At 42.7% G+C, this 14,494-nt stretch overlaps 2 protein-coding genes and 1 non-coding gene across 3 annotated transcripts in view; all 3 read right to left on the minus strand.

Moving 5' to 3' along the window:
- Positions 1–77, minus strand: part of LOC145945751 (small subunit ribosomal RNA) — a 1,913-nt gene extending 1,836 nt beyond the window's left edge. Inside the window, exon 1 of the ribosomal RNA XR_014426918.1 lies at positions 1–77. This exon is cut by the window's left edge and continues 1,836 nt beyond it. This is a non-coding gene — a ribosomal RNA (small subunit ribosomal RNA).
- Positions 78–7,119: 7,042 nt separating this feature from the next.
- Positions 7,120–7,752, minus strand: LOC145945170 (uncharacterized). Its single transcript, XM_083053996.1, has one exon. It carries the CDS (start codon positions 7,750–7,752, stop codon positions 7,120–7,122), a length of 633 nt encoding a protein of 210 aa, XP_082910122.1.
- Positions 7,753–9,658: 1,906 nt separating this feature from the next.
- On the minus strand, positions 9,659–11,776 carry LOC145945171 (uncharacterized). The gene is made up of 2 exons (XM_083053997.1): positions 10,811–11,776; positions 9,659–10,567 (listed from the first exon to the last, which is right to left on the minus strand). The coding sequence occupies exons 1-2, from the start codon at positions 11,774–11,776 to the stop codon at positions 9,659–9,661; spliced, it is 1,875 nt and encodes a 624-aa protein (XP_082910123.1).
- Between the last annotated feature and the right edge of the window lie 2,718 nt (positions 11,777–14,494).

Here is a 14,494-nt window from a genome sequence, read left to right on the forward strand (position 1 = left end):
GCCCTTGAACCCCTCGACGAAAATATGAAATAGATAACAGTAGTCCTTTAAATAAAAATAAATTGCATTTATCAATTCTAAAAAACAACACAACATGAGGCCAATAATCAATATGATGGAAAAATCACGAAACCCTTAAGCGACCTCTTTTACATTCGTTCTCGCTCCCACTCATTCGCTCTCACTCGATCTTCCTTTCTCTCTCTCTCTGAACTGTACTGCCTTCTCACTCATTCTTTCTCCCCTTTCCCACGGCCGTGACCCACAAATCACGATTTATCTCCCTGAGGTAACTAGGCCAATCAAGGAGCAACACATCAATAATCATCGTGCGTACATGTCGCCTCGTGAAGGATCTCGCTATCATCGGCCAGTTCTTCGTTTCCGGTTACCACGAGCAGTTCTCTCTCGGTTAAACGTGAATCTAAGTAAGCGAACGGACAAAAAGGGTGTGAAATCAGGAACTCTATAACGGATCAGTGCAATTCTCGGACTCTCTCTATCTCCAAGAAACGGATATCGGCTTTCTCAATTACAACTACGGACTACGACCAGTGCATCTCGTGGACAGATCAAGTGCGTGTGATACTCGGTGCGGCCATTACCAGTCCCGTTGATCGGCACGATCTTAACATTTGTTGGACTTCTCTATAAGCTTCATGTGATCTAGACCAAAGACATTTTTCTTGTCCTTAGTTTATTGTCTCATTTGTTAATTGGCCGAAGGCCAGTATTGATTTTTGCCTTACATTATAGTTATAATAAAGTAGACTTTTTTTGTGTTAAGTGAAAAATAGCCTTTAACTCTTTTTTGTGGTTTCCATAAAATATTTCCGCCTCACTCCAAAAAGCAAAATTTTCACCGGACTTTGATTCAAACAATAATATATCCTTTTTTGCACAATATAAAAAAATTATTTTAAGTAAATTTGTATTAAAAATAATCGAGCGGATAATAGCTGTTGCACAGTTAATAATAAAATAATAAATATAAAAAACGTAATATCTACCACTAGTGACATATTATTAATTGCCCCAGAATTTTTAGTGCTTGAAGATTTTTATAACGAAACCTTGTAAATCTTGATCTTTAGGTATACTGCTAAGAACTTAGGCTCACTTACATTATAATGACATGATCAAGTGCTTAATAAATGTATGAAATTATGGTTCAAAGATATTTATGTAATATTTCCTTTATTACATTCAAACTTAGAGTTGACTACTAATACTCTATAGCAATAATACTTTTTTTTAATATATAAGAGATAGTATATATATGTATATAATAAATTATTTTTCAAAGATCTTTGGAGCTAATTTTTATTTAAAAAATGTAAGTTGATTTTAAAGTTGTTTTTCTTTTATACACTTTCTTTGAATATTAATTAATTATTAATTAATTAATTTTACTTTTGTTTTTTGTACAATGTGTTGATATGATACAAATATATGTTTTATATTTGTTAGTAATAAATATAGTTATAACTGATGAGAAGAAATGGAGAAAACGTAGATAGTTGTGCGATTTAAAGATGTAAATGTAATGGACGCAGTGCCAACAACTTGGATAATTAACAACAGATGTTATTGGCCATCATATACATCAGAAAAGATCTTAAAAGCTATAAAAGATCATGTTGATTTTGATTCTTCGTGAACGAGTTATGAAGTATACGTTTTTAAAAATAGCATGATAATTATGCAGAATAGGGCCTTTTCCGAATTATGATATTTTTTATAATTTCCTTGATAAAATCTTTGTTATAACTCTGACAATGATAATCAATGGGGGGAGCTTGAAAAAAATACATAATTCGTTTTACTTTGCGTAGAAATGTTGCTAATCTTTTTGTATCTTTTGGTATCTTTTTATGAAACTATCGCAGAAAGGCAAGGTTACGCCCCACCTTTCGGTGCTTTCAGTGCGAAGTCTATATTTGAAAAAATTGACATGGGTTTGCAACTTTTCACGCGAAGCAAGGCCCACCTCTATCACCCCGTGCTTTCAGCGCGAAACGAGATCTATATGTGCGAAATTTTACTTGGGTTTGCAACTTTTTACGCGAAGCGAGGTCCATTCCCATATCGGGCTCAAGGTGGCGCCCCAGAAGACCGAGCCCATTTTCCTACATAACGGCCGTCGGGGGGCGTCGCCAAGGGCCCGAATACATGTGGATGACGCCCCTGTCGAGGTTGGGACCAGTATTAAGTATCTGGGTCTCTGCCTCGACAGCCGGTGGACCTTCGGCGAGCACTTTCGTCGCCTGGCTCCAAGAGTGGAGGGAGCAGCAATGGCACTTGGCCGGCTGCTCCCGAACCTTGGAGGACCGGACGAAGGGGTTCGCCGACTCTACGCGGGCACGATCCATTCGATGCTGCTGTACGGGGCCACTGTATGGGACACTAAGGTAGGCGCCACCCGCAAATTGCGGGAGAACTTGCACCAGTTGCAAAAGCGGGTGGCGCTTCGCGTCTGCAAGGGCTACCGTACGGTAAGCTGGACGGCCGCGGGGGTATTAGCAGGAATACCCCCGGTCGAGCTGTTAGCTCGTATGTACGCCGACGTTTATCGGCGTACGCGTGAGCTGCATCTCGACGGCGAGATCGTCACGGATCGTGTCCGGCAAGTCTTAAAGGTCCATCACCGACGCATCCTCATCGACCGTTAGATCGGCAGCCTGGAAGATCCAGGGCTGCCGGGTCAAAGGACCGTCGGGCCTTTTTGCCCTGTCTCAGACAATGGTGGACAGGACGAGTAAGGGGGTGACATTCCGGATGGCCCAGGTGCTCACCAATCACGGATGCTTTGGTGCGTACCTGGATCGCATCCAAAAGAAGCGCACGACTCGGCGTCACCACTGCAGTCATGAGCGGGATGACGCCCAACACACGTTGGCAGACTGTCCAGCGTGGGCTGGGGAAAGGGAGGAGCTCGTGGCTGCGGTGGGGACAGACCTCTCCTTGCCGGCCGTGGTGGCGGCGTCGGTCGGCGAGGAGAACAAAAATAACAAATGGGGGGCGTTCTCCACCTTCTGTGAGAAAGTCATCTCGCAGAAGGATAAGGCTGAAAGAGAAAGGGTGAGACGGGGGAGACGGGGAAGACTCGCTCTGTCCCCTGACTCCCGGGAAGAGAGGGACGACCCCTCCTGGCTACCTGGGCGATAAAATCGCTGTGATAGGGGCCAGGGAAGGGTCGGGCCCCGTCCCATTCCAGACAATACTGGGGTGGGATGAGGTCGGCGGAGGAGGACCCGGGACGCTTAAGTCCTGGACTCCTCCCCCGACGACCTCGCGGGAGGGATAAGGGAGGCAGTCTTGGACGTAAAGTCCAAGACAGTCGTCCGAACCTCGAAGGAGGGCCCCTTTGGCTGATGACCGAATCCGTACCGATGAGGACGGGGGGAGTCGCAGTCGGAAGGGCCGGGGCTCGAACGGGAAACTCGAGCCCCGACCCCGCCCCCCGAACAACACCGGGAGGGTACAGCGTGAGGATGGTGTCCCCCTTGCGCCGTAACCGCGACGACCCGCACGATGGCGGAAGGAGGGAGTTACTCCTGTGACTCCCTCCCTGAAGGAAATGGTGGGGGGGCGGAGGCATGGGATTCCAGCATCTTCCGCTCCCCTCAGCAAATGCCCAAGTAGGACACCCGCTGTGGTTTTAGCGTGGTACACTACTCCCCATCGCAGGAAAAACTTCGGTTCTCACTGGGATGAGAAGGATTCCCGCATAACCCCCATCTTCTTTCTCGAGGAATGGGGGTACCTATAAAAGGTTTCCACAGCGACAAAAAAAAGGTCCACCCCCGTCCCCCGTGCTTTCAGCATGAAACGAGGTCTATATTTGCGAAATTCCACATGAGTTTGCAATATTTCACGCGAAGCGAGTTTCACTCATCGTCCGGTGCTTTAAGTGCAAAACAAGATCTATATTTGCGAAATTACACATGGGTTTGAACTTTTTACGCAAATCGAGATCCAGCCCTATCACCCCGTGCTTTCAGCGTAAAATATGGTCTATATTTGCAAAATTCCACATGGGTTTGCAACTTTTCACGCGAAGCAAGGTCCATTCCCACTACCCCGTGCTTTCAGCGCAAAACGAGGACTATATTTTAAGATCTAAATATTCGAACCCATGTGAAATTTCGTAAACATAGATCTCGTTTCGCGCTGAAAGCACGGGCTGATGGGGGTAAACCTCGTCTCGCGTGAGTTGCAAACCCATGTGGAATTTCGTAAGTGTAGACCTTATTTTGCATTTAAAGCACCGGATGATGGAGGTGGACCTCGCTTCGCGTGAAAAATTGCAAACCCATGTAGAATTTCACAAATATAGACCTCGTTTCGCGCTGAAAGCACGAAGGAATACTTTTCTTGTAACTTTTTTCTAAATGTATCATTTGTAGAAATAACGCTTTATAACTTTAAAATTTTAGTTAACGAAAACTAGCATTCACCACGATGTATTTCAAGAAACAAAGAAATAAAATTAATTAGATCTCAAATGTATGAAACAAATAATTACCCTCCCAGTGATGCCTTTTTAAAGAACGTCGAAAGCAACTACTCTACAACTTCTTTTAAATTCAATCATTATAAGAAACAAACCCGAAAGTCAAGAGAAGTGGAACACGAAGAATATTTGGATTGCACATGCAATTATAACCATGATGTAAAAAGAAAGATGTATCATTACGCATAGTGGCGGCGGCACGATGAGCGGAGCCAATGAAATTTGGGTCCAAATGCACCCGCGCAATTCGAATACGAAACAATCACACATATTTAAAATATTGGTCGCATGTACTTAAAATGCAGATATTTGGAAGAATAATGTTAAAAATACTTGGTAAATATTGACAAAAGGGGACCCAGCCCCAATCACCTTGACCTTGACATATGTTGTCAAGGTCATAGGCCTGAGTAACCTCCAACAAATTTTAGCCGTCGCTCCTTCTTAAGAAGAAAGTTATTAACAAAAAAAAAGATTTGCGAAAAATAAAATTTGTACGTAGTCTAACAGTGAAAAACTTGATGACAGAGTTCATAGAAATAGCTCTACCTATACTATATACCTATATATACCTAAATAAATATTCAATTTTTTATATAGAGTGTTCAAATATAACATTAATATGATGAATTAATTATTTATTGAATACATTTTGCTCATTATTTCAAAAAAAGCATTAATACGTTTATCTAAAAAAGTTTGCTAAACACACACACACACGGGGGGGTTCAAGGGGGGCCTTTGGCACCCGCCCCACCGGTAGGCTGGGTGGACCTTGCTTTACAACTTACAGCATGTGTCCATTGTGATTGAACTCTTCGCAATGCATCCCCCTTGCACCCCCCTTCCCGTGTGTGTGTGTATGTGTGTGCACATACGTTTCTGATATTTTATATTTTCTTTGAAATGTTTTTTATTAATAACTTTTTATTAAACAACACGCGACGACTAAAATTTGTTGGAGGTTACTCAGTCCTATGACCTTGACAACATATGTCAAGGTCAAAGTGATTGGGGCTGGGTCTCCTTTTGTCAATATTTACCAAATACTTATACATATAGAATAATATATATATTCATAAAGAATAAAGAAATATGATTATTATACAAACATAATTTACTCACTTCAATTTAATAACTGATATTTTGAGAAAACATCCTCGCTCACAACTGAATTTGTAGTTGACGTAGAATTCATAATATCTATAAGAAAATAATATAATATGATATATTATAATTTATATATATATTATATATTATATTTATTAATTATATATATTATAATTCATTGTCCACGTGCCTTCGATATTTCGCGCGGACACCGCAATTATTTATTTATGAGCTGGATGCGGGAGTGTCGGTCAGAGAGAGTAACGGCAGTCGTAATAAGTTTAACAAGCGAATTTATTGTAATGAAAACGACAAACCAGTCACTGGACGCGATTATCTGAATCGATATCGTTCGACACGCGACTTATAATAATCTTGCTTTATATATTCTTTATTCTCTCTCGAAAGAATTCTCGTCTCACACTGAGGGTAAAACTTTCGCTCTCGCCGCTATCACGCAAAATTGGGGCGAAACAAAAAGTCCCCTGATTGGTAGCAGCGATCGCGGGATCGATGCTGGCCAATCAGAAACGGCCACGAGGGATGCCAAAAAACCTCGAAAAACGCTTGGCTGTTTGTGTCGAAGGTGACAAAAAACGCGAAATACCGGAGCTCGCGACGCAAATATCTTTTGTTCGGTTAAGCAAATATTTGATAATTTAACATTTAGGAACAAATAAGCCAGTCGTTCGAATCTTGGCGTTAAATGTTTTTTGACCTTTTTTTTCGCGATATTTCGGTAACGATCTTGACGGTAGATTTCTAAACATACCGCCCGTCTCGTATTCGCGACGTATACGAAACTAATGATGTGGTCCAGTGCTGGTCATTTACAAGAAGAAAAAATACTTACTTACTAAAGCACATTTACAATAAGTGATCTATTGAACATAAGATAGTACTCAACAATAATCTTCGAGATTCGCATTAATGTGACGCCGTCGTTTTTGGCGGCGCGTTCTCGAGAACGATAGGCAGTCGGCAGATCTGAGCTATCGGATGTTTGTAGGTCGATCGTGTAGTTTGAAGCGTAACCACTCGAACGTGGCCGTCCGTTCCCGGGTGAGTTTCTTTCACGCGAGCTAGTTCCCACTTCGAAGGAGGAAGCAAATGATTTTTTATCAGAACTAGTTCGTTTGTTTTGATGTCCGGTTCGCGCTTAGACCACTTAAAACAATTTTGTAATGAATGTAGGTAGTCTTTCGTTCAAGAGCGCCAGATCTCCTCCTGCATCGCGCGCACAAGCTGCCAACGCGATAAACGATTCGGATCGATCTCGAGAACGGATTCTTCCGGGGTCGAAACTATCGGACGGCCGATAAGGAAATGACCCGGCGTGAGACTCGAGAAGTCAGTCGGATCATCGTTTAGAGCGGCGATTGGACGCGAATTCAAACACGCTTCCGTCTTACAAAGCAAAGTTCGGCTTTCGAAAGCGTACGTGGTCCCACTACGCGTTTGAAGTGATGTTCAAAACTTTTCATGCCCGCCTCTCAGAGGCCTCCGAAATGAGGAGCCGCAGCCGGTATGAAATGCCATTGAACGCCATCGTTCGCTAATATTTCGCGTAACTCGAAATCCGTGCGTAAGGCGGTAAAACTTCGCTGAAGCTCACGATCGGCGCCTTGGAAGTTTGTACCGTTGTCGCTGTACATGTGCGACGGTAACCCACGGCGACTCGCGAAGCGTTGGAACGCGGCAAGAAAACCATTGGTGGAGTAGTCGTCCACAGTCTCTAAATGAATGGCCTTCGTAGACAGGCAGGCAAACAAAGCGACATAATTCTTGAAGGCCTTTTGACCGCGGCCCACATAGGGGGTGATATTAAACGGTCCAGCATAGTCAACTCCGGTATGCGAGAACGGAGGAGATGGCGTGACGCGAGAAGCGGGAAGATCTCCCATAAGTTGTGTCGGCACGATAGCTGAGTGACGAGTACAGATCACGCATCTGCGGATATTTGTTTTCACAAGATTGCGAGCGCTTAGTATCCAGTAACGCTGGCGGAGCGTACGCAGCGTTAGTTGAGTGCCACCATGAAGCGTAGCTTTATGCGCGAGATCGATAAGAAGTTCCGATATTCGATTTTTCGGTAATATAATCGGATGTTGCTCTGAGTAGCACATAGTCGAGTTCTTTAACCGCCCGCCAAGGCGGAGTAAATTGTCGTCGCCGAGAAAAGGATTTAGAGTACGCAGAGAACTGGAGTGAGGGAGAGGCAGCCCTTTAGACAAAGCTCGTAATTCAGCGGAGAAGCTGAGACTTTGAACGTATGTAAACCAAAAGTTGGCTGCGTCGCGAAGTTCTTTGACGGATAAAATGTCACGGACGAGATCCTGAGAATTTTTCTTGCGTCTTAAATTTTCTCGAAAGCGGCGGAGATAGGCGGTAACTCTAACTAATCGAGTCCAACTGGAATACTCGAAAGGAAGCTCCCACTCTTGAGCGCAATCGACGTGATGGGTCGCGGATTTGCGCGTTTCGGCTAATAATTGTTCTTCCTGGATCCGATCAAAGGAAGGAGCAGGATCATGAATAGGCCATGACGTCGAGGATTGGCGTAACCATGGTGGGCCTGATCACCAAAGGTCATGCGAGATAAGCTCGATAGCGGATAGACCGCGAGAAGCGCAGTCAGCGGGATTGTGCTTAGATGGTACGTGATTCCATCGAATCGTCGGCAAGGAGATTTGAACTTCCGAGATTCGATTGGCAACATAGGTGCTCCATTTCGAAGGATGTTGTCGGAGCCAGGCTAAGGTCGAGTCAGTCCATCCGTAAATTGGAGTTTCAGACAGGTTTAACGAGTGGATTATCCATTGGATAAGGCGACAAAGGAGCATTGAGTTCCAGCCGTGGAATACTCACTGTTTTGAGAGGAGCCACCTTTGTCTTGGCGGCTAGGAGGCTTATTTGAAAGCTGTCTAAAGAATGGAAGACGCGCAAGTAGACAACTGCGGCGTAAGCGCGGCTTGACGCGTCCGCGAAGCCGTGTATTTCGAATCCGAGATTTTCTTTATTTCGTCCAGTCCACCGCGGAATCCGGACTTGCTCGAGATGTTTTAAACCGGCATGATACGTATGCCAACGATCATCGAATTCTGGGAGAAGCGAATCGTCCCAATCGCTTTTTAAAAGCCAGAGTTCCTGTAATAATATTTTTGCGATAATCACGACAGGAGCAGCCCACCCGAGTGGGTCGTAAAGCTTCGATATAAACGACAAGATTGAGCGCTTCGTCAGCGTCGGTGAAGGCTCGAAACAAATTACGAAACGAAAGGAATCGTCCTCCGGTATTCACGACAGTCCGAGCACTTTAAGAGTGTCGTCTTTTGCTAGAAAGTGATCAACTTTTTCGTGTTGATCGAACGGAATGTCGGCTAATAGTTCCAGCGAGTTTGAAGCCCATTTTCGGAGCTGAAATCCGCCTCTTCTCATCAATTCTATTAATTGATTTCGCGCGTCGCGCAATCCATCGGGATCGTCGTCTCCGAATAGCGTATCGTCCACGTAAAGAGAATGGTCGACAATAGCAGTAGCTTTCGGAAATGCTTGACCGTCGTCCTTCGCGAGTTGCTTGAGAACACGTATCGCGAGGTAGGGCGCGGAAGCGAGACCGTATGTCACCGTAAGAAGGCGAAAATGCGTTATTCCGGAGTGTGCGGAAGGACGCCACAATATCCTTTGAAATTCCGTATCACGCGGATCAACGAGAATTTGACGGAACATCTTCGTTATATCGGCCGTGTACACGTAGCACCATTGTCGCCAACGTAAAATTATCGCGGGAAGATCTGCTTGCAATTTAGGCCCGATTAACAAGAGATCGTTAAGAGAAGTTCCGTCGGTCGTTTTACACGAAGCATTAAACACGACGCGTAATTTTTTCGTGCTGCTCGATGCACACAAGACAGCATGGTGCGGAATGTAGACCGGCTTGAACGTTGTATTCGCGTCGTCGACGGGTTGCATGTGACCGAGCGATTGATATTCGCGTAAAAAGTCGTTATATTGCGCGCTAATTTCTGGTCGTCACTGCAGTCTGCGTTCGGTTCGACTGTAAAGAGAGAGAGCGATTGGAAGCGATTCTCCTATAGCGATAGGAGGTCCTTGCTTGAAAGGGAGCCGGACTATGTAGCGACCCTGAGACGTACGAGAGTGCGTCGCTGCGAAGTGCTCTTCGCACTGGTTTTCCTCCTCAGTCAGAGGAAGTGGTTGGAAGACGTTCTCGTCTTCCCAAAACTTCTGTAAAAGAGAGTTTGTATCCGCGTCCACAGCGATATGCAAAACCGAAGCGCATTCGTTTATGCGTCGAGCTATGCTGGTCGGACCGGATAATATCCACCCGAGTACGGTACTCTGAGCGGTGGGCGTGCCTATCGGACCTTGACGAAGGTCGTTTAGTAACAAGGAACCGTATAGATCGGCTCCGATTAATAAATGAATCGGATGATTGCTTGTGGGATTCGAATCCGCGAGCGACAAGTTGCGCAAATGGGACCACGAATCGACCGGGCGAGCTTGAGAAGCTGCGTAAGAAGTAATCCGCTGATATACGTAAGCAGTAAGCGGAAGCTTCGGTTCAGATTTTGAATACGGCGAAAGATTTACCGAAATTCGTGACTTTGCGATACCCGTATATTTTTCTCCAAAACAGCGAATTTGAAGATCGGCGCGTTGCCGTCGGGTACGCATTGTTTGACATAGCGATTCGGAAACGAAACTAAATGTGGATCCTTGATCCAGCAAAGCCCGTACTTTGAAGAGTCGACCCTCCGGTGTTTGAATATTTACCCACGCGGTCTCGAGTAAAACGGTAGGAGCGGGTTCGATTCGCGTTTGAACGGACTGTACGTTAGCGACGGCAGCGTTATTCGCGGAAGTGTCACCTGATTTTGACAGCGTTCCGACGGCCGTCACAGGCTTTTGCGAGGACGAATCCTGTTGATAATCACTGTTCGCGAAATGTAACAGTGAATGATGCGTTCGACCACAATGAGTGCATCAGCCTTTCGACTTATATTTCGGTGTGAAGTGTCCCAAGCGGACACAGTTAAAGCAAAGCTTATTTTGTTTAACGATTGCGCTACGCTGCGCGACAGATTTTGAAAGGAAATCTTCACATTTATTTAAATTGTGATTTCCTGCGCAATTCACACATTTTAACATTGATACATTATTTACCGAAGATTTTGTTTTGTTACCGCGAGAAGTTGTCAAATTATTGTACGTATCGGAAAGATCCGTCAATCCTCGAATTCGGAGCGTCAAAAATTCATAAAGCTCCTGATAAGAAGGAAGAGCGGGAGACGAAGCGCTACGTTTTAAATTCCACTGATTTCGCGTTCGCTGACTGAATTTTTGCGAAACAATATAGATAATGAGGTCGTCCCATTTTTCGACTGGACGTCCGAGATTCGTTAAAGCGGCAAGCGACGCAGAGAGCGTGTCCCGTAATTTCTTTAACTCGGTAACATTCTCGCTTTTCATCGACGGTAGACTCACGAAAGAATGAATGTGCGCGTGTACGAGAGCTTGCTTGTCGTCATATTCGTTCATCAATAATTGCCATGCGGAATCATAATTCGCGTCAGAGATTTTTAAATTAGCGATTAACAATGCAGCATCGCCACTGAGACTCGATTTTAAATAATGGAATTTTTGCGTATTCGATAACACTTCATTACTGGCTACAAGTGACTCAAACGTGTTGCGAAAGGTCTCCCACTCTAGACAATTACCGGAGAATTTAGGCAATGAAATACGCGGTAGCTGAAGCGTCGGATGACTATGCGAGTCCCGAAAAGAAGAGTCCGTGCTGTTACTATAGGCTTCGGGATCGTGCTTAGATAGTCTACTTATCGTGTCGTGTAGATGATCGGCAGTTTCGACGTAGACGTTCTCAGCCTCGTAGAACAGCTCGTTGACGAAGTAGAGGTCCTTCTTCTCATCAGCGATAGCCACGCAGCAGATCCTGTTGTGAAGCTTTTGAACCTTGTTCCAAAGCTCCTTCAAGTCCGATAGCCGACCTTGCGTCTTGGGAACCGTGACGTTGACTTTCGGTAGCTTTTTGAAATTAATCAAGACACGCTTGAGTAGAGCAATTGTATTTGTCTGCTCGACAAGAAAGTGATTGAAGTCGGTAGACATGATGGTCGCTTGAGTCTCGTCTTCTTGATTCTGCACGAGATCTCACTGGCACAGCACCGTACAATCGGTTATCTCGAGAAAGACCAGGGCTCGGCACATATTGATACGGCCGTGCGAGAGCGCTTGAGAGAGAGCGCGACGTTACACAGTGTCACTTCCGCAGAATTTTCACTGAGATTCTTGTGAGAATTCAATGACGTGATATAGACGCGTAGAAAAGGCGTTAATTGTCTGTGCTTAATAACTCGTATGTGTAGCACTTCGGTAATGTAGCTTTGCACGTGTTCCGCACGTGAGAGTCGCATGCGAGAGCGAAGCGACTTGGTGTGAGAGAGATAGCGCGCGACGGCGAGAGAAGCGCGAGAGAATCGGTCTCGTCGCAATACGTCGCGCGAGCGTCAAAGTGAAAGAGAGAGAGAGAGAGAGAGAGAGAGAGAGAGAGAGAGAGAGAGAGAGAGAGAGAGAGAGAGAGAGAGAGAGAAGAGAGAATGAGTCTTTATTTAGCTTTCTCAGCTATTTGCAGTGTACAGAATTAGATTCAATTGACCGCAGACATAACATAATTTCTTAAAGTACGTTTGAATACATTTATGTTTGTACATTCCTTGGCTACAGCCGGTAGGGCATTGTACATTTTCACACCTTCATAGAATAAACTTTTTTGCGCATTTCTTGTTTTCCGAAAATGAATTCTAATGTCTTCAGCTTGTCTTGTTTGAATTCCGCTTAATTCTTTTATTACTTGTATTTTATTGCATAGTTGTATTGGTAGCATTCCTATTACTAATTTAAATATAAAAGTACATACATTGAAATATAATCTCTGTCTTATTGACATAAACTGTAACGCTTGTATCATTACTTCTATCTTAGTATATCGATTACACTGCAATATAACCCTCATTGCCCTATTCTGAGCCACTTGCAGTCTATTAAGTTGTGTTTCACTCATACATATTAATAATGTTGCGCAATACTCAAAGTGAGGAGCTATAATCGCCTTGTACACAAAACATCTAGTATATGTTGATAAATTACTTCCTATTCTGTTTAGGAAACCTATTTTTTTCCTACCTTTTTTAATATGTAGTCACAATGATCTTCAAATTTTAAATTACTATCAATAATTACCCCTAGATACTTGATTTTTTCAACTCGCTCAATTACAGCATCCTCACCTTTTAGCATGATATTCCCTAACAATTTTTTTCGTACGCCTCTTACTATCATATATTTTGTTTTGCTCGTATTTAATTTTAGTGTATTTATTTGCAACCAATTTTTTACTCTATTAAACATAAAATTCATTTTATATTCAAGCTCTTCACAGCTATCTCCGGTTACATACAGTATAGTATCATCCGCAAACATTTTTATATTATAATCATTATGACAGTTATCCACAATATCATTTATATACACAATAAACAGTAAGGGTCCCAACACCGAACCTTGCGGCACACCGTATTCAGTAGTTAGTATTTCCGACCAATTATCATTTAATTTTACCCGCTGTTTTCTATTATTTAGATACGAATTTAGCCATTCAAGAACTCTACCTCTTATCCCATAGTCATACAGTTTATTTAATAATCTTGCTCTGTTAACTGTTTCGAACGCAATCCTTGAAATCCATAAAAATAACTCCCACCATTTTACCTTCAATAATGACTAATTTCCAATTATCTATAATGACCTGTATCGCTGTTTCACATGAATAATGCTTCCTGAAGCCAAATTGATGTTCCGATATAATGTCTTTACTTTCTAAATACGATTCTAACTGATCTTTAACCACTAATTCTAATACCTTTTCGTACAATGGTAAAGTGTTGATTGGTCTATATTCACTAGCTTTTTTTGGATTTGCAACTTTCGGAATTGGTATAATTGTTGAAGTTTTCCACCCCTCTGGGCATTGACCTTCAATGAGCGAACTATTTATTACTCTTGTAAATTCTTCTTTGATAACAGGCACTGCCATTTTTAATATATTACTCGATATGCCTTCATCTGTTCCTGTTTTATTTGGTAAACTCATAACTATTTTCTCTAACCTATTGACTTCTACTCTCACAAATCTATCCATAATTTCCTCATTATTTATAGCTTTAATAGATTTTGTACATAAGATTTCTTCCTGACTACTTTTTATAGAACTAACTATTTTATTAATACTTTCCACATAATATATATTAAATTTGTTAGCTATATCACAGTTATTCCTAGCGTCTAATATCTCAAAGTCTATATTATTTATTTCTTTATGGATCTCTGGTTCACCGTTTATTACTTCTTTTAATGTTTTCCACAATTTTTTTTGATCATTCCTGTTATTATCAATCATGTTCTCGTAAAATTCTTTCTTTTTACATTTAATGATTTTAACTACCGTATTTCTCTGACTCGTAAACTGTTTCCAATCATGTTCGTTCCCTGTAGATACTGCTCTCTTATATGCTATATCTCTCTTATTAGCTGCAATTCTTATCTCATTAGTAAACCATTTTTTTCCTTCCCACACCCTTGGAATTCTGTAACCTTTTTTTGGAGCGATCATATTTAATGATTTCACTATACTTTCTACAAAATTCTCAGCCCTTATATTTACATCTACATCAAGATTATTTTCTATGATATTTTTGCTTATTAATTTATTAAATTCATTTACATCAAATTTACTGAAATCCCTACTTACAAATTCTCTATATTTATCTT

The sequence above is a fragment of the Prenolepis imparis genome, unplaced genomic scaffold (genome assembly GCF_030444845.1).
Source record: "Prenolepis imparis isolate NDT839.2.m4 unplaced genomic scaffold, iyPreImpa1.0 SCAF_14, whole genome shotgun sequence".
Lineage (NCBI taxonomy): Eukaryota > Metazoa > Arthropoda > Insecta > Hymenoptera > Formicidae > Prenolepis > Prenolepis imparis.